We start from the raw sequence: 23,917 nt of genomic DNA on the forward strand, positions 1-23,917 counted from the left end.
CCTCCCCCCCTTTCCCCTTTGGTAACCGTAAGTTTGTTTTCTATGTCAGAATCAAGTTGTGGTAATTGACATATAAATAAAGATTATTAATATGAGCCTTATTTTAAAAAACCTAAGTGTTGTGATATAAATAACTTTGTCTTTTATTTCCTTAAAGAGCCACATCTGAATGATCGCCAAGATAAAGTCAAACTTGTTAGATGGTAAAGAATTTCTTGACACAATTAATGTAGATCCAAAGAGCTGATTAGAGGATGAATTAGGAAACATTTATATTATGCGAAATGAACTGTTCCTTGGTCAATTTCTCACTTCTCTGACTTAATACAATGGCCCATCTTTAAGAAGTCACTCACTGATCTAATTTATTATAAAATGTATGCAGTCTATTGAGAAAATCAGGTCAAGGTGCTTAGCCATTTTATGAGGGAAAAATCAAACAATGAACAATTATGGGCTATTATGACTGAGAAACAAAATTGACAGGAACAGAACCATATAAATGGAGCCTAATGTGGTTGGCTACCAGCTTGGCCTTAAAGGAAACAGGGTGGTGACATTTTCTTTTTAAAAGGGTACCTTTTTCTAAGGACATCTTGTCTTATAAACTTCTGAGGACATGAGCTGGAATGCAGTCCTCTAGCTGGAACATCTCCTGTCTCCTGAGTGGAAACTTTCTAACTTCCATGCCACTCTTTTTTACTACAAAAAAGATTATGTGTATTTATTTTCTCTAATGAGGTCCACTGGGGATCGGCATCTCCTAGGCAGATTTCCCTAGGGAGGTATGGTTCTCCTCCTTCCCAGTGCGGTTGGTATCACTCAACAATGTTATTAAGTTGTGAGCAAGCTCTTCAGATCACCGTGGGGAGTGTTCTAAGTAGTGGAAATTCTAGGATTCCTCAGGTCTGACAAGTGTCTCTGGTGACCTACTTACCGTAAGTAAGTCTTTCACATACTCCCTTTGAACTGTGATAAAAAGTAGGCTAACACAAAAGCTGACAGGTATGGCCTATCAAATCGAATCCCAAACCAGACCCTGATGTTAAAATCCTGAAACAGAGGGGGCTTATCAAGTTAAATTTTACACGTGAGGATAATGAATTCTTAGTGTCCAGAGAAAACCCAGACTTCTGTACTTGGCATGACGATAGTTTCATTAGAAGACAACGCAGGTTAAATAACTTCCTTGTAGGTTAATATTTAACCAATACATAATGCTTAAAGTGGAAAGAAGCACATTTTTGAAAGCACTCTTCTTCTATTAAGCCTTTTGGAAGGACACCTGGGATTTATTTAAGTACAAGTTTTAAGCCTTCTTACCATTTATATTGAATACGAAAAGGAATAAGTAACATGTGGGAAAGTAAGTGTGTGCTTCCTAGCACTTGCCATAAGTCACTTTTTCTATTGCCCTTCACAGGGTAATATTTTCAGAGGACAATGTTGAATATGTGAGTAGTGACATTTATGTCAGAGTTAAGCCCCAACAGTGAAGCTCAATTACCTGATTTCCTGAGAATCTTTCTTACCTTTCATTGGCTCTATGAGAACGGACAGACAGATATGTACAATGCACTAATGACTCAATCACACCACCAACCAGTGGCCTGCAGCGTGGAAATGCACCCACAACCTGCCAGCTCAGGAGTCAGGCCCTCCCTCAAGTGGCTGGGAGGCTCAGTGGTTTGCAACATGCATCCCAGCGTTGCAACTGAACTTGGTTTTCAGCTGTGGGACTTTGGGCAAGTTGCTTAATCTGTCTAAGCCTCAGTTTTTTTCAGTGAAATATGGGGTAATACAACACCTGCCTCATAGGGTTGCTGTGCAGGGTAAATGGGGTAATTTATGAGTGAAACTCACTTAGCGTGGGACTTGCCTCCATGAAAGTTAGATTCCCTTGTTGTTACATTTATTACTATGACTACTTTCAACAAAATTAACTAGACCATTGTGATGTGAGAACTCATTTTCTTACCTTTTTAAAATATGACTTAGAAGAAAAGGTAAAGAGCAAGAAACTAGTTAAAGGGACCAAACTGAACTAACCTAACCTAGCTCTTATCATTTTACCCCCCTCTTTTTAACCCCATCTTTGCCCCACTGCCAAATGGCAGAAAAATGGAGCCTCCATGGACAATTTTTCCAGGATACTTTACAATTTAATATACAGCCCTAGGACAGTATATCCTCAGTAGGGCCCTCCAGGAACTGGACATGGGGGAGGGAAGATGAGAGGAGGGGACTGCAGAAAATGCTATTCCCAACTTAACAGCCCTGAAGAAAGGGGAAGAGCCTGGAGATGACAGATGGATAGGCAGAGTGAGTGACATATGATAGGGGCCCTCACTTGGTACCCATGTACTGCTCTACCCAGCATGCTTTATTTTTTTTTGGTCAGAAGCCTGAGTGTTTGGCCAAAATCAAAGCAACAGCTGCTTCACTAACTGCTGCCCTCCTACCTGACAATTATTGGCCTGAATCAATAACCACCCCTAAGAAAGTTTATTGAGGTGGTAATGAAAGCCATACAGGATCCCAAATGTCAAGAACTTTCTGGGATATGGATGTGATTTCCCATCGTCTGAATAAATGTTTCTGGAGACAGTGTAGTTGAAACTTGACACTACTATTGGATTTTGAGCAAATCGTTTAAGTTCTCTTACTCTCAGTTTCTTCATTTGTAAAATGGAGATAATACATGAAGTCTTCTTAGGGAAATAAATGAGATTATGTATGTGCAGTTATAAAGGTCTCACCAGTAGACAGCTGGCATATGCATACATACGCATACAAAGTGCTAATTGAAGAGAGTTGAGGAGAGGAACTATTTACAATGATATGGGCAGTTTTTCAAGAACATCAACAGGGGATGATGTAGTATCCGAGCGCAGGCAGTGAGGAGCAGGAGCATTCCTGCCTCTATGCCTGGAAAGGCAATAAGAAGGAGTGTTTACAGGGACCCTGGAGAGGGCTGCCCGACAGAAGCTGTGACTTTCTTAGAGGGATGCAGCCAACCTGTAGGGACTTAGTAAGGAGGGTACCAGAAAAATGAATTCCTGACCTCTTTCACCTCTGTCCTAGGATCGACCTCCTTCCACTATCTCCAAACCTCAAAACTAATTGGAGGCCCATTGAAGCATTCTATACAGGACAGTCTTCTGGGGCCCAGAACAGGATGGAAAAGGTGGGAAAGAGGATCTGAGGGGGAAATGGAAGACAAGTGGAGAACGCTTTCAGGCACATAGTATTTTGCCTGGCGCCTAGGTGGTATGTAATTATAATTATTACAGCAAAGAAAAGAATACACAGACCAGGTTTCAAATTCTAGCTCTACCTTTGTGGGGGTGAGTGGCAAATAATCCAAGAATTTTTCAGAAATGTTCAAAGCTTTATAAATGTAGGCTTTCTGAACATTTTCAGAAACGTATTTCAGTTGTCTGCTTATTGTCAAGAGGATTTTTCCGATAATATTGTCTTGTATGCGCAGTAGTACATGTTTCAAGCACAAGCTTAACTGTATTGCTTCAGCTTTCTGGGAAAAGACCCTAAGTGTGGTCGATCTGGGATTTAATGGTAATTCCACTGACACCCAGTTCATTTGGGTTCCCTTTGTCTCTGAAGTGTCATGCTTTTCTAGGGAGTCCTTCTTGGGTCCATTAATGAAACAAGTATTCAATTCAGAGTCTTCAATAAATGCCACGTTGTGTGGAGAATTTACCTTTTCCCAATCCAAATGACAAAACGACATAATTTATGACGGTGATACAATTCTGCATATAAATAATCTAAAAGCAGGATGTAGCAGTAGTTGGGTAAATTGATATTTAAGAACTCTATTTCTTGTAGGTCAGCAGTCTTTCACAAGAAGGTTCCCTCTCATTTTGACTATAAAGTTTCAAAGGACTCTTCAGAAAATCTCCTTTCTTCAGTCGTTCCCAGTCATTCAAATGTAAATTCTGAAACTGCTGTCTCCCCAGTCACAGAGATAACTGACATTAAAAATTTTGCACAGCAAAGGAAACCATAAACAAGACCAAAAGACAACCCTCAGAATGGGAGAAAATATTTGCAAATAAAGCAACTGACAAGGGATTCATCTCCAAAATTTACAAGCAGCTCATGCAGCTCAATAACAAAAAAACAAATAACCCAATCCAAAAATGGGCAGAAGACCTAAATAGACATTTCTCCAAAGAAGATACACAGATTGCCAACAAACACATGAAAGAATGTTCAACATCATTAATCATTAGAGAAGTGCAAATCAAAACTACAATGAGATATCATCTCACACCGGTCAGAATGGCCATCATCAAAAAATCTAGAAAAATAAATGCTGGAGAGGGTGTGGAGAAAAGGGAACACTCTTGCACTGTTGGTGGGAATGTAAATTGATACAGCCACTATGGAGAACAGTATGGAGGTTCCTTAAAAAACTAAAACTAGAACTACCATACGACCCAGCAATCCCACTACTGGGCATATACCCTGAGAAAACCATAATTCAAAAAGAGTCATGTACCAAAATGCTCATTGCAGCTCTATTTACAATAGCCAGGACATGGAAGCAACCTAAGTGTCCATCATCAGATGAATGGATAAAGAAGATGTGGCACATATATACAATGGAATATTACTCAGCCATAAAAAGAAACGAAATTGAGTTATTTGTAGTGAGATGGATGGACCTAGAGTCTGTCATACAGAGTGAAGTAAGTCAGAAAGAGAAAAACAAATACAGTATGCTAACACATATATATGGAATCTAAGGGGAAAAAAGAAAAAGGTCATGAAGAACCTAGTGGTAAGACAGGAATAAAGACACAGACCTACTAGAGAATGGACTTGAGGATATGGGGAGGGAGAAGGGTAAGCTGTGACAAAGTGAGAGAGTGGCATGAACATATATACACTACCAAATGTAAAATAGACAGCTAGTGGGAAGCAGCCGCATAGCACAGGGACATCAGCTCGGTGCTTTGTGATCACCTAGAGGGGTGGGATAGGGAGGGTGGGAGAGAGGGAGATGCAAGAGGGAAGAGATATGGGAACATATGTATATGTATAATTGATTCACTTTATTATAAAGCAGAAACTAACACACCACTGTAAAGCAATTATACTCCAATAAAGATGTTAAAAAAAAATGAAGTATTTGAAATCAACTACAGAATAGGAAAACGTAAATTTTAAAAAATAATAAACTTCACATATAGACGACTTTCTTGAATACCTGTCTTGACAAAAATTAGTGATTGGCAGGGACCATGACTTTCCCTTTTTGTAAATTTAGTGTTTGTTTTTATCATGTACTCAAAGAATCAAACAAGACATAATGAAAAACCAGTTCTCCCTACAATTCCCTTTCTCAAGAGGCAACCACTTCGAACTCCTTTGATAGTTTCATTTGGTATTTACCTCCGTATCTGTAAATAACACTCTTACAGTAGTATTGATGTTTCAGCTTTAGATATTATCTACTTTCTCACAACTCTGAAAAGTGAGAATTTACCTCTTTCACACAGCCTTCATAGAGAATATTTCTCCCCACCCCACCCACAGCTTCAAACAGAGTTGTAATACATTCTCTGTTAAAGTTATGTTTTGTGTTTTTATTATTATGACTTGACACACATTATTCACTGCCAAGGAAAATGGCGCACTGTACTTATATTTCTTTTATCAGTGTTTTGTTCTTGAAGGTATCCCTTCTTGGTACCTTCTGTTCTCCTGCCCCAATTTGGACTGCTTACTCTCTAGGACTGCTGGACAACTGGGACCCTGGCATTTGGCATTTTCTTGGGATTCACCTCTCCTGTGTTGGATCCCTGCTTTCCTGGATCCCATGCCTACTTCTTCCTAGGTTTACTCCTTAATTTTGATGGAGCATTCTTCCCATGGTTTCTAAGAGAAGGAACATAGGAAGTATATTTTTTGAGCTCTTATATATCTTAAAATGTGTTTATTTTATGCTTTCATCTGATTGATAGTTTGGCCAGGTATCAGATTCTAAGTTGGATGTGTTTTACTTCAGAAGTTGTAATGCAGTGCTCCACTGTCCTCCAGCTTTTGTTGTTGCTACTGGGCAGTTAGATGCAACTGCAATTGAATGTGATCCCTTCCTCACCTTTTATTTATTCATTTTTTTATATCAAAAAGCTGTTAGGATCTCCCTATTATTTTCGGTGTCCTAAAATTTTACAATTTAAATATGTCTTGGCTTAAGTCTGTTTTCATCTGTTGTACTGGGCATTCAGTGTTGTATTGGGCAATCCTTCTAATTTGGAAACAAATACCCTTCAATTCTGAGAAATTCTGTTGTATTATTACTTTGATTTTTCCTTCTCCTTGGACCTGCTAGACGAATCCTTAATTTTATTATTTTTTCTATTTTCCTTTCTTTTTGTCTTTTTGTTTTACTTTTTGTTCTGTTAACGTTCCTTTTTCCACGGCATTCTATTCTTGTTTTATGGATGCACTATCTTTTAAAAAATTTTTATTTGAGAATATCAGGTTTTTTTAGTTATCTTGTACTACTTGCATTCTCTTTCCCCCAGGCACAGTTTTCAGTTAATTTTAATCTACTAAATCAGTCATAAAGAGTTAAATAAAACAAACTTATTGGTAATAAAAGTATGGTTATCAGCAACAATTACTCCAACAAAGAAACTCTTAAGAGGACCAGTGCTGGTCAGCATGTTTCCTAAATTCTTCAACAGAATACAGAAGTCGTTAAGGTGGATATTAATTAGAAGATGGTGAGAAATTATCTCTATATACATTGAAAACATAAGAGGGTAAAACATATTTAAGATACATAATAAATAATATTTTACACAGAGGGGAATCAAAATAGAGTAAATGCTGAGGATTTGGTCTGCTCAGCTTTTCTTTTTGGAAACTGTTACCTTCTTCACACTGTCGTCTGCAATAATTTCATCAGTACCTACCACATATATGACTTTGTTCACCCCTCACTTTCCTAGTCTGGGGTGAGAAGCTGATCTAAGTTGATCTAATCACAATTCTTTCCTGAGAAATTTAAAAACTGAAACTGAAAAAAAAGAAACTAGTGTCTTGCTGGACACCTGATCTGTAAAATACAGAAATTGCGAGGGTTTGGGAACCATGTTTCCTGCCAGGTAAACCTGAGAAGCAGAGGACCTCTGCAGCAAAAACCTGCACAGATATACAAGCAGGTGCACAGAGAAAAGCAATGGCAGGAGAAGGAGACAGAGTTTCAGAGGCATCAAAATCAGCTGTTCCTGACCTCAGCCAAATCTCTGTCCTGGGGATCTCAATACCCTCGTTAAAGTTCCCCTTTGTCTTAAGTTAAAGTTGGTCCCTCTCTCTAGTGCAATAAAAAACTCCTAATTAATATGCTCAGTTTACTTGATGCTTTCTGTGAACTAGGCAATGGACTAATGTTCTAAATACTTTATCTCATTAAATCTTCACAACAAACTGTGAGGTTGGAAATATTATTTTACACATGAAGAAACTTTTGAGATCTAACTACTGTATAAAAGATGCTATCTAGATGTTCCACAGGTGTCTCAAATCAACATGTCTGAAACACAGCCGTTTCTCCATCTGTGAAATGGTGAAGGCTATTCTCACAGCCTGAACTGCTTTTCTCCCTGCATACATCTAACTCCTTCTAATCTTGAGGTGTCAGCTTAAATGTTCTCCGAGAAGACTGTCCTGCCCACTCAATCCGAAGTAGTTTCTCCAGTAGCACCCTATTACTATTTTCTTCACCAACATTGTAATTACATAGTTAATATTTTGTTTAGTTCTTTTCTTTTGCATGCTCCTATACTAGTCTATGAACTCCAGTTCATACCAATATTCTTTGCCATTACAGACCCTGCATCTAGCATAGTCCCTGGCACAGGGGATGTGCTCCATAAATGTGTTTGGATAAATAAAAGCTTTCTAAATATTTCCCTTCATGTATCCATGAGGCTATATTCAACAACTTTCAACACCTATTTACTGAACCACTGATACATGCAGGGCACTCTGCTAGGCCTTTTGAGACAAAGACACAGACAAAGATACAGCTTCTCTCCTGCAGGCATTCACAGTATAGCAGAAGACTCGGACAGGGAAATAATTATAATGCAAGGGGAGAGATGTTACAACAGAGATATGAACAAAGTATGGTCGTTACAAAGGAGGAAGTAATTGACATATGATCCAGGAAGTTAAACTGAGGAAAAGAAAGAAAGGAATCGCCTGGGTTCAAACAGTCAGATTCTTTATAATGTCTTTATTCTAATATAGCTTTTCCCTATACCCTCTTCCAATTTACAAAATCTGGAGCAGAAGTCACAGTAAATATCTTCTCAAGTAATGCAATATGAAACCATGTAATTGTCCTGAATTTCATGATCATCCCTATCACTTGGCTTATCTCATATCAGTCTGTAAAAACACTGAGCCTGGCTGCCTGCCTCAGCCCAGGCCTCCATTACAGGTCAGACCTTTTTCCCTTCCACACTGCCAGATCTGCTTTTCCTGATGCTGAGATTAGACGACAATGGCTTTTGATCCCTTTTAACACTCAAAGGATAATGCTGCTCTTTCAAGACACTGCCCTAAGTGTTCTCACTACAATGGGTGGTTTCTTGGACAGCTACCTATCTGATGCCTGTCTTCTCCCCCACTGATCTGTAACTAGGTACACCACCCCAATACGGCTTAGGGACTATTCCTCTAGTTAAGATCCACCACGATAGAGTTCTTTTTTCTCTATCTCCCCTACATCTTTGTTATGCGTCAGGAACATTTTACAGAAAACCTTTCTTTGGGGCTTGCAAGTGTATGATTGTGAATGACTGGGGTTGATTTAAGGAAAACAAAGGGTTTTGGCAAACCACTAGTAAAACTCACAAAAGATGCAACAGGAGGAAAGATACAGATATTATGTAACTGCCTACTTTTTAAATCTTAGCATTTTAAATATTTATCACTATCACCACGTAGTTGTATCAGTGATCCTAGAAATTAGACACCCCCTCCCCCATCAAAACAACAACAACAAACCAACTTTCCTCAGAAGACCCTACTGAAATAGAACGGACAAAAAGAAAAAGTCTTATGTCCTGGCTTTAAAGAACTATGAAATGAAAAAAAAAAAAAAAAAAAGAGCAATTTCAAAATTAAAGCACTTTCATTCTATCCAAAAGCCTGCTTCATCCACTGATGTACCCACCTGAGGGGCCAGCTGCATATTGAAAGCCCCAGATCTGGCTGCAGATAGAATTCCATCTTTGCCATTTACTACTTTATTATCCTTGGACAGGTTACTTAGCTCTGTGCGCTTAGTTCCCACATCTGTAAAATGGATATATACATTAGAATTATCACACAGGCTTGTTCTCTGAATTAAATAAGACAATGCATGTATAGTGCTTAAGAATATTTGACACTGCATCAGTATAATTACCCTTAACCTTAATTTCCTTTCAACACTGTGGCTAACGTCAAGTATCTGAAGGGCACTGAAAAATCCTTAAAGTGAAACTATTTGACTAAATGAAACGCTACTTGAGGGCACCCTCTATCTCTAAACAGAGGCATAGAGACGGAAAAACAACTCCAACATGGATGGGGCAAATTCCCTCCTACTTTGCAGTCTTCAAGGTGCCTTGCAGAATGCTAAAGCCTTGCAAGCAGATGGGCTCCTGGAATTTAAGTTCGGGGTCATCTGTAAAGACACCCTCCCCACCCTCATCCCCACCAGGGAGCTATAGGCCTGGGTCTCCGCCAGCTCTAAGTTACTACCCCCAGTTATCTCCAAAACGTCCCTCCTCTCCCGTTACCCTGCCCTTCTGCAGCCGGACCTCCTCTCACTCCGGTCTTCTACCCCGAGCGCTGCTCACTGGCCGCTTCCCAGCGCTCCAGGAAGGCTCCTCGAGCCCCAGCGCCTCGGCCGGGCCGGGCCGCCCCACTGCGCATGCTCCCCGCCGCGCGGGTGCGGTGCGCCAGGCCGGGCGAGGTTCTCGCTCAGCCGGGGAGGCCTTGGCCACGCAGCGGCAGGAGCGCGCATCCCGGGGCGGCGGCGTCCTGGAGACCCCCGAGAGATGGAAGCTGCGGCGCCGGCGGCGGCCGAGGCGGCTGGGCACGAAGAGCTCGGTGGGTGCTGGGCGCGGGCGGGGGTGCGGGCCGACGTGGCGCAGGGATGCGCGTCCGCGGGAAGCGCCGAGGCCCCGAGACCGCGCTCAGCCTCGGCCGGGGGTCGGGGGGCGGTGCGGGCGCCCGGGCGGCCGCCCACCCTGCCCCACGCATCCGGGTTCGCGTTTCCTGTCCCTAGACAGCGAGAAACGCGGAGTGGCTTTCCGGTCGTTATTGGGGTTTCTTGGGGGGTCAAGGTTTTTGGGGTTGTGGGTCTGGCGTAGGTTTGAATGTAAAACCAGCAAAGCAAACCTCCCTGGGACATTTGGGTTGAGCCGAGGCTTAGGAGGTGACTGACCTCCGGGTCAGCACCTGCACAGGAACGAGTTGTCCGACCTGAGAGCTGGGTCAGGCGAAAAGCTAGGCCCTACAGAGGGCGTCAAAATGTGTGTGTGTGTCCGTGTGCGCGCGCTGACGGGTAGCGTGCGCTGGTGTACGTTTCAAGGGCAATGCAGAGCCTTCGCTGTGACTCACTGTTTTTTTCCAACGATGCTTTAAGGAAGTTGACATAATTTGGCTTTTCAGACACGGCAGCCCTGTTCGGAGTCCCTGGTGAATCCTTAATTTACTGTCTGCCACCCCAGGAGTGGCGAGCGGGACGTGCTGACCAGACTGAGATACGACGTGTAGTTGGCTCACTTGGCAGAGTTTGTTTTCCTGCTTTCCTCTGGTGTCTTGTCTCCTTGGCGACAGGGAATGCAAAACTTTGTTTATGGTTTCCCGCTGTCAAAAGGAAAACAAAAATAGAGATCGAGGTAGTAATAATATTGTTCCTCCCAGTTATATGCATTGTATTAGGAATATTTGTAATTCGTTGCTAAATGATTAAAAATGAAGTTGAGCTTTAAAGAAGTACTTTATTATAGTAACAGATTGCCGTCCTGTAATAATGTGCAGGGCACTTTGCAGTTGATTTCTTTCAAGTCACAGTAATGGTAGAAATAAACGTAACATGTTATTGAATGTTTACTGTGTCGAGCAGTGTAAGTGCTTTACATATGTTTTGTTTACTTTAATCCTCACAACAATAGGGAGGTAGGTGCAATTATTATCCCTGTTTTATAGATAGAATAATTTTAAGCTCATTAATGGCAGTACCGAGATAGGAATCCAGGTTTATCTGTTTTAAATTCATTAATAACCCATCTTAGGAGGTGGGAAAATATGCATTCTCATGCATTGCTGGTAAAAGCAGTATAATATACTTATCCTTAAAAATGCACACATCGTTTGACCCAGCATTTCTACTTATAGAAATATTTCCCGAGGAAATGTCATGTAACATATCAGTAGGTGTTTATTACGTTATTTATAAATGAGAAAAGCTGGTGACTATCTAAATGTCCAATTAAAGGAAATTGTTCGGGTAAATTGTGATATAGCCATGTAGTCATATAATGAATAGCCCTTTAAAGTCATATGGGAAGATGTGTGCCATATGTATTTTTACTAACTGAAAAAGTTTTCTAAATTATTTTAATTTTTTAAAGTTATGTCTCTTCATTAATTCAACACATATTCGTTGAGCTTCTCCTATGTGCTAGGCACTGCTTTAGGCATTTGGGATACATGTGTGATACATCTGTGAACAACACAGATCAAGATTCCTGCTCTCATGGAGCTTATATTCTAGTAAGAGGAAGCAGACAATGAACAGTAAAGACAATTATCAGTTAATTTAAAGTACATTAGGCTAAAAGTGCTATGGAAAAAAGAGCAGAGTAAGGGAAATCCGGAGAGAGCGTGGGAGTTGGGCAGTTTATAGCATTTTATAAAGTAGTCAGAATGGACCTTATTGAATAGGTGGGACTTGAGCAAAGACTTGGAAGAGGTGAGGGAATTAGTCAAGTGGATATCTGAGGAAAGACTCTTCTAGGCAGAAAGAACAGCTGGAGTAAAGACAGAAATAGTGAGGAGGGCAAGGAGGCTGAAGCAGAATGATCAAGGTGGTGATGAGGCCAGATTATGTAGGGCAGCGGTCCCCAACCTTTTTGGCACCAGGGACTGGTTTCATGGAAGACAGTTTTTCCACCCGGTGAGGTCGGGGGGTGGGGTGGGGTGGTAATGCGAGCGATGGGGAGCGGCAGATGAAGCTTTGCTTGCTCGCCTGCCGCTCAACTCCTGCTGTGCAGCCTGGTTCCTAACAGGCCGTGGACTGGTACCGGTCCACAGCCTGGGGGTTGGAGGCCTCTGATGTAGGGTCTTGCAGTTCTGTGTGAAGCCTTTGGCTTTTGCTCTGAGAGGACGGGGAGCCAGTGCAAGGTTTCAGCAGAGGAGAGACATGATCTGACTTAAATTCTGAAAGGATCACACTGTGTGAAGAGTGCACTGTGAGGGACAAAAGTAGAAGCAGGGTATTTCAGCAATTCAGGAGACAGGTGGACATGTCCTTCACGGCAGTAGTGGTAGCAGCAGTGGGAGTGGAGAGAAATGGTTAGACTCTGGATATATATTTAAAGTAGAGCGAGAATGATTTCCTAACAGATTAGATGAGGGGTGAGAGTGAGACAGAGGAGACAAGGATAACTCCAGGGACCTGAGTGTCTAGAAGAATGAAATTGCCATCAAATGAGATGTTGTGGTGGTTGTATAATACGTCTACAAATTCTTTGATGTTTCTCTTGTCAAGAGGAGGAACTTAATTTCCTTCCCTTTGAGTGTGGGCTGTATTTAGTAACTTGCTTCTATTGAATAGATTATGGTGGAAGTGATGATGTTTGACTTCAAAGCTAGGTCCTAAAAGGCATTGTGCCAGGCTCTCATTTTTGGATTAGTTACTTGGGGAGAGGCAGCTGCCATGTTGCGAGGATACTCAAGCAACTGTAAGGAAGGGCCCACATTGCATAGAACTGAGGCATCCTGATGGCAGCGATAAGTTGTTATACAGTAATCCATAGCCAGTTGAGATGGGTTAAGCCAGGAAGGGCAGGTTTGGTGGTGAAGATCAGGAGTTCAGTTTGGAGCATGCTAAGTTTGAAATGTCTATTAGACATGAAAGTGTAGATGTCGAGTAGGCAGGTGGATTTATGTCTAGAGTTAGGGAGATGTCTCGGCTGGAGATACGAATTCGGAAGCCATCATCATGTAGATAATATTTAAAGCCATGGGACTGAATGAAAATATACTGGAGTGAGTGTATGTGTTTCTGTATACTCTAAAATGTTGCCAGCAGTAGTTTCTAGGTGATGAGGTCATTTTATTTTCAGAAATGTTGCTTATCTTTATATTTTCTGATTTTCTACAATGACCAAATATTATTTAATTTAAAAAAGAATTTTAAAAATTGGGTGTCTGCGTGAAGAGCACTGGTAGAGTTGTTAAGATACAGGTTTCCTTAAGGTCTGCACTTTATTTCAAAGAGGATGGGGACCTCTGGAAGGTTTCTTGCTGTAGACATTTTCTCTGCCTCGGAAATGAATACAACAGTTACTGTTCCCATCTTACATATAGTAGTTTATAGATTTAGGTAACATTATATTATTTACATTATTTTTTTAAAAAAGAAACTGTTCCCACTTTCTTTCAGTTTATCAATTACCAAAATATAAATAAGTGGTTTCTTTTATTTTGCTATTGTAAAAGTAATGCAAGTTTATTACTTTCTTCTTATTTTTACATTTTCCAGGGAAAGACAGAAAAAAGGTACTTACGCTCTCATTGTCTGTATATATCCTTGTTAACTTATTCACATGTTGATATATTTCCTTTCTTTAATTTTTAATTAACTTTTAAAAACATCATTGCACTCATACTGTGATTATCCAGTTTTTTCCTGCTCAGCAATTGATACATTTTCCCTGTTTTATTCAGACTTCAAAACCAAAATTTAATTGTCAGTGTCATAGTTTATAAAGTGGCTGTACTGTAGTGCAGGGATCCCCGACACCTGGGGCTGTGGACTGGTGTCAGTGTGAGGCCTGTTAGGAACCGGGCCGAACAGCAGGAGGTGAGCAGCGGGTGAGCAAGTGAAGCTTCATCTGCCGCTCCCCATCGCTCGCATTACCGCCTGAACCATCGCTGCACCCTCCCCCTCCCAGTCCGTGAAAAAATTGTCTTCCATGAAACCGGTCCCTGGTACCAGAAAGGTTGGGGACCACTGCTGTAGTGAATTTAGCAGTTTCCTGATTGTTGCACATTTAGGTTGTTTCCGAATTCTCTGTATAGTGTTTTGATTAAGATCTTTGTGCAGAAATCCTTTTCTCCATATACTGGATTTGCAGAAGTGGAATTACTCGGTGAAAAGGAGAAACATTTTAAAGGTTTCAATACATATTGCTAAATGAATGTGATTTTTCTCTATTCGGACAACAGCTGGAAATTTAGGTTGATTTTAGGTTAGAAAATTCAGGTTGAAACAATTGCCTGGGCAATATAAGAGAGCATAAAAAGCACTGCCTAAGAATGTTCCAATTGTATGCACCATTAATGTATACATATGATGTATAATGTATGGTTTATAATATTGAATGAAGCTAGTATTTCTTATTCATTTATATTTTTCTATTTGTAAATAGAAATAATTTTGTCTAGATAGTTTGATATCCATTGATTAATAATGTTTTATTTTATAGGCATTGTTAATTCTTTTTTTTAACTGAAATATAGTTGCTGTACAGTATTATATAAGTTAAAGGTGTACAATATAGTGATTCACAATTTTTAAAGATTATATTCCACTTATAGTTACTATAATATATTGGCTATATTCCCCACATTGTACAATATATCCTTGTAGCTTATTTTATACCTAATAGTTTGTACCTCTTAACTCCCTACTTCTCTATTGCCCCTCCTCCCTTCCCTCTCCCCACTGGTAGCCACTAGTTTGTCCTCCATATCCGTGGGTCTGCTTCTTTTTTGTTATATTCACCAGTTTGTTGTATTTTTTAGATTCCACATATAAGTGATATCATACAGTATTTGTATTTCTCTGTCTGACTTATTTCATTTAGCATAATGACTTCCAAGTCCATCCATGTTGTTGCAAATAGCAAAATTTCATTCTTGTTTATGGCTGAGCAGTATTCCATTGTGCAATCTACAGATTCAGTGCAATCGCTTTCAAAATACCAATGACGTTTTTCACAGAACTAGAACAATTATATTTAAAATTTGTATGGAATCACAAAAGACCCCAAATAGCCAAAACAGTCTTGAGAAAAAAGAACAGAGCTGGAGGAATCACAGTCCCTGACTTCAGATTATACTACAAAGCTACAGTAATTAAAACAGTATGGTACTGGCACTAAAACTGACACAGATCAATGGAACAGAAAGAGAGCTCAGAAATAAATCCACACACTATGGACAATTAATCTGTGACAAAGGAGGCAAGAATATACAATGGAGAAAAGATAGTCTCTTCAATAAGTGGTGCTGGGAAAACTGGATAGCTGCGTGTAAAAGAATGAAATCAGAACATTCTCTAACACCATATAAAGCATTGTTAATTCTTAGCTATAGTAATCACAAGTATTTTTCAGAGCTGTCCAATTCAATATTTGGCCAAAGGCGAGACATTGGCAATTAATAGACTTTATGTGTAATGTAAGTTGGATTTTGTAATTTTTAATTACTTTGCATGAGTATTCCTGTTTTATTTCATATGTTCTTACCTCTATTAAAGTTTATCCAATGTTAGGTTTTTAAGTATTTGTCTCCTTCACTAGTCTCAATTTCCTTCTGTCTGGCATAACATATTTTGTCTGTATGCATACTCAGTATTATAGCACAGTTTGTAGCCCATAAGTGCTCAGAATTATTAATTATTAGTAGTAAATGAATTAATTTCATGTCAGATTTATATTTTAAAATTGTGTAAAGCTAAATTTTTATCTACTATTTCATTATGTAGGAAGGGGAAGAAAACTAATATTTATTGATTACTTATTATGTGCCAAGGACGAGGCTCTATGCTTCATATATATTATCCCATTTCACTATCACAAAACCCCTGTGAGGTAGAAATTACTACTCTCATTTTCTACATGAAAAGATAGGCCCAGAGGAATCCTGGTTAAAATATAAATCAGATCATGTCACGCCTCTGCACAAAACTCTACTTTTGTCGAGCATGGTAGCCTTTAGCCATATGTGTATCTGATCGGAAATATGGTTTGTCTGAATTACAGTATGCTGTAATTGTAAAATACACTCTGGATTTCTAAGACTTAGTATGAAAAATAGAATGTAAAATATCTTGTTAATAATTTTTATATTGATTACATTATCATTGACATGATAATATTTTGGATATATTGGGTTAATAAAATGTTATTAAAATTAATTTTACCTGTTGCTTTTTTGCCTTTTGCTTTTTGATAATGGCCACCCTACCATGTATGAAGTGACATTTCATTGTGATTTTGATTTGCATTTCCGTGATGATTAGTGACATTGAGCATCTTTTCTGTTGGCCATTTGTATGTCTTCTTTGGAGAAATGTCTGTTCAAATCTTTAGCCAATTTATTAATCAGGTTATTAGGTTTTTTTTTTATTTGTTTTTGTTTTTCTCGCTCTTGAGTTGAAGGAGTTCCTTATGTACTTTGGAAATTAACCCCTTATCAGATATATGGTTTGCAAATATATTCTCCCATTCCTTAGATTGACTTTTCACTCTGTTGATTGTTTCCTTTGCTGTGCAGAAGCTTTTTAGTTTGATGTAATCCCACTTACCTATTTTTGCTTTAGTTAACTGTACTTTTGGTGACACATTCATGAAATCATTGCCAAAACCAATATCTAAACCTTTTCTCCTATGTTTTCTTGTAGAAGTTTTACAGTTTCAAGTTTACATATAAGTTTTTAATCCATTTTGGGGTTGATTTTTGTGTATGATATAAGATAAAAATCCAATTTCATTCTTTTGTATGTGGATACCCAGTATTCTGAGCACCATTTGTTGAAAACGCTGTCTTTTCCACATTGTGTATTCTTGGCACCCTTGTTGAATATCAGTTGCATAGACTGATTTCTGGGCTCTCTATTCTGTTCCATTGGTCTGTATGTCTGTCATTATGCCAATATCATAATGTTTTAATTACAGAAGACCTTAAATATCCCAAACAGTTTTGAAAAAGAACAAAGCTGATCACACTTCCTGATTTCAAAATATATTACAAAGCTAAAGAATCTTTCAGTATCTTAAAGCATAACTTTACTCTTGGGAAAAACTGTTGTGCTGAGTTCCAAATAGCACTGGGATAATGGCAGCTGCCTAAATCCTAATCTCTCCACATATCCTCCCCCAAAACCTGTTAATTCAACAAGGAGCACAAGTAAACACATTCATGAAATTATTCTTATAGCATTAATAGGAGACCAAGGATACCACAAACTTCAAATAATCTGTAAATAGAAAAATAAACAAAATTTCAAACAGAGCTCCTGTCGCTGCTGCGAATATGGAGAGTGGAGGAGTCGTTTTTAGAATTTCTGTGGAAAATAGGAGAGGGGAGCAGGAGGCTTGGAAGAAGCACAGTGAAAATCTCCCTTAGAAAGAGAAAATCTAAACTAAAGTGTTAAAAGTCTAAACAGAGGTCAGGTTGGGGAGTTGGTAATTCACAGCACTGAGTACAGGGAAGGAATTTGAACATTAGCAGGAATAGAGGAGACAGCCTTGGCAAAACATTTCTTCTGGAGGATAAGGAGATAAAAAAGCAGTGGAGATGCCCCTCAGATCCCTGGAAGTAAAGAGAAGAAGGAAAGTAACGGGGGAAATTGAAGATTCTGCAGAAATGGAAAAGCACCAGAAGACAGGCCAGTTACTCCCTATGACCCCTGATAACTCAACATCATCCATTAAATAAACTGAACTTCACTGTGCTGGCAGAAGGAAATACTGTCAAACTAGGATCCCTGTCCATGAAATGCCTAGCAATAGGAGAAATCATAAATAAAGAATAAATTACAAGGTGTCTAAGGGAAATATATTGAAATGAAAATTTAAGTCATTGAATTTCAAAGAAGAATTTAAATGAGGTAAAGAAAGACAGTAAAATGGTTCTAGAGAAAGTAGTTGAAATGGAAGACAGACAACAAAGATCCAGCATGTAATTGGAATCTCTAAAAAAGAAAAACAAAATATTTGAACCAAACAAATGCTTAAAGATATAATCCAAGAAAAATTTCCAGAAATAAAGAAAACCTAAATCTGTATATCAAAAAGACCCACTTTGTACCCTTTTGAACTCAGAGTGCTCAACCATAAGACATATCATAATAAAACCATTAGACTTTTAAAACAAGGGAAGATTCCTCAGGACCTCAAGCAAAAAGAACAAATTATGTAATGGCTGAGAAAATTAGTCTGACATCAGACTTCTCAAGAATAGCATACAAAGTAAGGTAAGAGTAGAGCAGCATTTTCCAAGAAACTCAAGGGTAGAAAGTGTGAGCCAAGGATGTTCTGTCTAGCTGTCCTTCATATCAAGGCTATAGAATATAGTTTAAAACATACAAAAATTCAGGGAATACTGAGCCCATGAGCCCTTCCTGAGCAATCTACTAGAGCAGTGGTTCTCAGAGTGGTCCCCAGACCAGCAACATCAGAGTCACCTGGGACCTTGTTAAAAATGTATATTCTCAGGTCCACCTCAGGCCTACTAAAATCAGAAGCTTTGGCATGGAGTATATCAATTTGTGTTTAAGCAAGCCCTGCAGGTGGTGCTGATGCACATTCTACAGGAGAATGAACTTCTTCCAGCCAAGGGATGATTGAGGAAACTTTGGCAGAGGACTGATCACAAGCATTTAATACATTGATTGTAGATTTAAGTCTAAGACATGAGTGGGGATATGATTGAACAACAGTATGTAAAGCATTTTGTATATTGCCAAAGTAGATAGAAAGAATACAACTGAAAGATGAGAGAATAAGAGACACAGAAAAGCAAAAGTAGAATAAGACCACTAATTGTTGTATAGGTGGAAGTCAGAGGACACCATTTAAAACTGATAAACAAGATAGCAAAAGATTAAGAAAAAAAGAGGATTAAGGGCACCATAAAAGATAAAATGGCAAAGGTAACTAGTAGAATAGCTCAACTAAATGCAATACATGATCCTGTACTGCAAAAAAATTACTAAGAGAACCTTATTAGTACAGTTGATGAAACTGGAAAATAGAATGTAGATTAAATAAAAGTATTGATCAATATTAAACTACTTGAACTTGATAACTGTACTGTGAATATTCAGGAAAATATTCTTGTTCATAGGGAATACATGCTAGTGATAGGGTAAAATGGCATGATATATGTAACCTACTCTCAAATAGTTAATAAAAAGTGATAAATATTTGAGAGAGAAAAAGAAAACATGGCAAAATGTTAAAATTTGTTGAGCCTGTAAAGGATACATGGGAGTTTTTTTTGTACTATTCATGCAAATTTAATGTAAGTTTGAAATTATTACAAAATAAGAAGTTTTAAAAAGTTATGTCAATCAGTCATTTCCAACTAAATCATTTAGGTTACCCCAATTCCCTGTTACATAGGTTTATTGTATGTATTTGAATGGAACAAACTTTCACTTCTTTAAAATATCCTATACTTCAGACCTTACTAATGCTTATCAGTCATCTCAATAAATTTGAATTTAGTGAATTTTACAAGAACAAGACAGACAGTGATGACTAGTATTATCTTTCTCCTCAGAAGGAGCAAAATCATGCTAAAAATTGCTAGATATAAGAACAGATTTTGATACTAAAAATTTAAAGATTGGAATGGCTTTATAATTTTCTTAAAGCATTTAAAATTATGCTTGCCAGCAATTCCACTCCTGGGTATATGTACAAAAAAACCCAAAACACTAATTTGAAAAGCTACATGCACCCCAATGTGCACAGCAGCATTATTTACAATAGCCAAGATATGGAAGCAACCTAAGTGTTTATGAACAGATGAGTGGATAAAGAAGATGTGGTATGTATGCACAGTGGAATACTACTCAGCCATAAAAAAGAATGAAATTTTGCCATATGCAACAACACGTATGGACTTGGAAGGTATTATGTCAGACAGACAGATACTGTATGATATCACTTACGTGGAATCTAAAAAATACAACAAACTAGTGAATATAACAAAAAAGCAGACTCACGGATATGGAGAACAAACTAGTGGATGCCAGTGGGGAGAAGGAAGGGGGGAGGGACAATATAGGGAGAGGGGACTATGAGGTACAAATTATTAGATATAAAATAAGCTACAAGGATATATTGTACAACATGGGGAATATAGCCAATATTTTATAACTATAAATGGAGTATAACCTTTAAAAATTGTGAACCACTATACATACACCTGTAACATATAATATTATACAACTCTACTTCAATTAAAAAATTTTTTTTAATTTTTAAGAATAAAAATAAATTAAAATATGATTACCATTTATGTACTCAGTATGATTTGAAGCTAACAAGAGATGGAAGTTCATTTTATTATTTCTTCACATTTTTCACCCCATAATTCTATCATCATTTAGTATAAACCTCAGGTAGACAAAACAGAAAACATTTTGCTTTGAATACTTATGCTTTTCACTTTGCACTGCTTAGTCCAAACAAAATATCCAGCAAATAAGTCTAGTTGTTTCTTTCTAAATATGGTAAAACTCAGAAGTATTAATGTGAATTAACTTAGGGTGGAAATGGTAAAGATGCGTACAAATGGCATGTCCTACTATTAAAAATGTTATTTATTCCAGCTTTAACCCAAGTTTTAAAATGATAGTGAAGCACTTTTTCTTTTTAAAGATATGGATGTAATGAGACCCTTAATAAATGAGCAAAACTTTGATGGGACATCAGATGAAGAACATGAGCAAGAACTCCTCCCTGTTCAGAAGCATTACCAGCTTGATGATCAAGAGGGTATTTCGTAAGTGTTAAGGTTAAATTTCATTTTCTCTTTTCACTCAGTGTATATTTTGTAATCATCTTCTATGGACCAGGCACTTAAGTAGATACTACAGAAGACACAAAGATGAATAAGATACGGTCCCCACCCTCAAGGCGTTTATAGTCTATTTGGGAAAGAAGAAATACATCTAAATTACAGAGCCGTGTGTAGGAATTACTAAAATGATGATATGTATCAAATGCTATGGATCTTGAAAGAAGGGAGATCAGATTGAGAGGAAAAGAAATTTTAAGAGAAGGGGCTTCTGAAATGGTTAGGAGTTAGACCGCGGGAAGTAGGTAGTAAACACTTCTTTATGTTGAGTGAATGGTATGAAACAAAGTCATGGTCCCAGGAAAGCAGTGGAACATTTTTTAAACTTTTTTTGTTATTTTGTCATCATTAATAGATTTGAATAAGGTATTATTCTAATAGTGATTTAACAGTTAAGCAAAGTAACATTTTAATTGATCAAAAAAGAATAGTATAAAGTAAAAAAAAATTTTAGGCAAGCATTTTTGTTTCATAAATTAAAAATGTGTGCTATTCTTCCTAGTTTAATTTGTTTTTCCTTGGTCAAGAGACCTCCTTCAAATGCCTCTTGGAAACTTTTCTTAGGTGAAATCCCTTGGGAGTTCATGTTGTCTGAAAGTTAATTAGTATTTATCTTACCTGATGATACACATAGTTTTAGAAATTGTATGTTTTTTCTTTTAATTAACTTCCTCTGAGATTGATAATCATAGATCAACTGTTTAATATCATGATTACATAGATAGTGCAATAAATTGCTGTTTTACCAGCTTAGCTGTATATAATCTTCAACATTGTTCTGAATATCATAGCAGCAAAGAATCTTATGAGAAAATTACCTTTTCTTTATTACTTTAATAAGTACAAAAATACTTTCACTTAAATAACTCATTTAATCTCCATAGTAACCCTCTGTATTCCACTTTTTTTTTTCACACACGCACACTGTATTTTATTTTTACAAGAGATAAATAGACTGACACCAAGCATTGTAAATGGATGACCACAACAAAAGCAACAATGATTGCAATTACCAAACACGAAACACACTCATACTATGTCATAATATTGACATTCAGTCCAGTAATCCTCCACTGTAACAACTCCTTTACTTTGCAGTGAAAATTGATTTGTATATTCTTTGCCTCTGAGTCCTTGTGGGATTTTTTTTTTTTAATTCAAACAGAAAGTCACAAAAATTATACTCATCCTCATCAGTTCACTCAGTCCCATGTAATTAGTTTTTTTTTCATCTTGATCTTTTGTTAGCACATTTATGAGTTCATCAGTTTTTCATTAGAGTTCTGAAAATGCTTATTCATTCAGTTCAGCAGTACAGTTGTATTCTACTTTTAAGTAGCAGAGATAGGACTTGAACCAAATATAACTTTTGGCTCATTCAACCTCTGGTTGAATGGAAATGTTAATTTGATTCCTTGCCTAGATTAATTTTTAGTTCCCTTCTAATGCTAAAACCATGGTCATGTGATTTTAATAGCTTTTGTTCTAAAATGTTTAAATCTTACAACTTTTACTTTTCAGATTTGTACAAACTCTTATGCATCTTCTTAAGGGAAATATTGGAACCGGTCTTTTAGGACTTCCACTGGCAATAAAAAATGCAGGCATAGTGGTAAGACTCATCTTTGTAATCTCTAGTTAAAATAGTTATCAGTCTTAATTTACAGCAAAAATTACAAGTTAACATCTGATCTAGTCAAATATAACCTGGTCAGGTGACAACTAGATAATCATTTAGCTGTTGCTGATAGAATTATGTGAACTGTGATAATAATATCTAACTAAAAATGAGAGTTAATTACCCTTTTCATTTCTACTTAATTACTTATTTATAATATTTGACAGATTCTAAATCAGTATTTGATTTTTCCAGGTATGGTTATATCTTATTATTCTTTTGGATTTTCAGGTATTTAAGTAATATGTTCATATCAACAAATATATTTATAGAGTATTTGTAGTGGTGAAATTTTATAGTTTTTTAGATTCCAAATAAAATATGTAGTTTTCAGACTTAAAGAATAATAGTTAAGAAAAGGAATAACAATATCTTTTGAAAACAAATATTCAAAGTTTTGTTAGAACCAATTATTGTAATTATAGAGAATCCTGATAGGGGAGAATTCACTTACGAAGTAGTGAAATTATATTTAACTTTTTTTAACTGACCAGTTTTCTTAACAACAGTTGTAACTATCATCTTTCTCTGCATTGGACTTTGTCCACCCTAATTTAGCGAGACTTAAAAATTTCTGATTATAAAAATAAACTTTGGCAACATTTTGTCTGTCTCTCAATAATCAGGCATCATTTTAATTTTAGTACATAAATACTTGAAAATTTTTATGTACCACTTTTTCAAATAATTATTTTCTAGGCACAGTTTCTCACACGTAATTCTCAACAAGCAATCTATAGAAGAAGTAGATTGCCCACAATCCCAGATGATACAGTGCTTTTTAGTCATTTAGCTAATGATTCATAGTTGCATATACTTATAATGGTGAGACACTGATAGTCACAGACTTGCCATCTGATGTTAAATATGATGTTGTATTCTATTCTACTTTGTTGCATACCTATACTCTACATTCATAGGTTTGGATAGCCAAGTCGATAAGATGGAATCATATGTGGTTGTCTTAAATACTACTAAATTCTTTCTGTATCAGGTTCACTAATTTCCCTTATGCAAATGACTCTAATCATTTTGTCTAACAAATATTTATTCACTGCAAATTAATAGTCTGTTGTCTCATTGTTTATAAGG

General features: G+C 37.5%; 2 protein-coding genes across 4 annotated transcripts in view; one reads left to right on the top strand and one right to left on the bottom strand.

The window, feature by feature from the left end:
• The window catches only part of DEUP1 (deuterosome assembly protein 1), a 247,949-nt gene extending 237,994 nt beyond the window's left edge, over positions 1 to 9,955 (bottom strand). The window contains exons 1-2 of the mRNA XM_082409954.1: positions 9,855 to 9,955; positions 9,224 to 9,345 (exon numbers count right to left, since the gene is read on the bottom strand). The gene's annotated coding sequence lies outside the window, so the exon portion shown is untranslated. The remainder of the gene's footprint in view (positions 1 to 9,223; positions 9,346 to 9,854) is intronic.
• A 28-nt stretch (positions 9,956 to 9,983) lies between these two features.
• SLC36A4 (solute carrier family 36 member 4) overlaps positions 9,984 to 23,917 on the top strand; it is a 53,203-nt gene continuing 39,269 nt past the window's right edge. Inside the window, exons 1-3 of one of the 3 annotated variants that reach the window (XM_082409981.1) lie at positions 9,984 to 10,146; positions 20,949 to 21,072; positions 22,669 to 22,759. In XM_082409981.1, the coding sequence (XP_082266107.1) occupies positions 10,095 to 10,146; positions 20,949 to 21,072; positions 22,669 to 22,759 (267 nt within the window). In that variant the 5' untranslated portion in view covers positions 9,984 to 10,094. Of the gene's footprint in view, positions 10,147 to 20,948; positions 21,073 to 22,668; positions 22,760 to 23,917 lie in introns of those variants that run through there. The other 2 variants (XM_082409980.1, XM_082409982.1) reach the window with 2 other exon arrangements.

The sequence above is a fragment of the Balaenoptera physalus genome (genome assembly GCF_965194825.1).
Source record: "Balaenoptera physalus genome assembly, chromosome: 10".
NCBI lineage: Eukaryota > Metazoa > Chordata > Mammalia > Artiodactyla > Balaenopteridae > Balaenoptera > Balaenoptera physalus.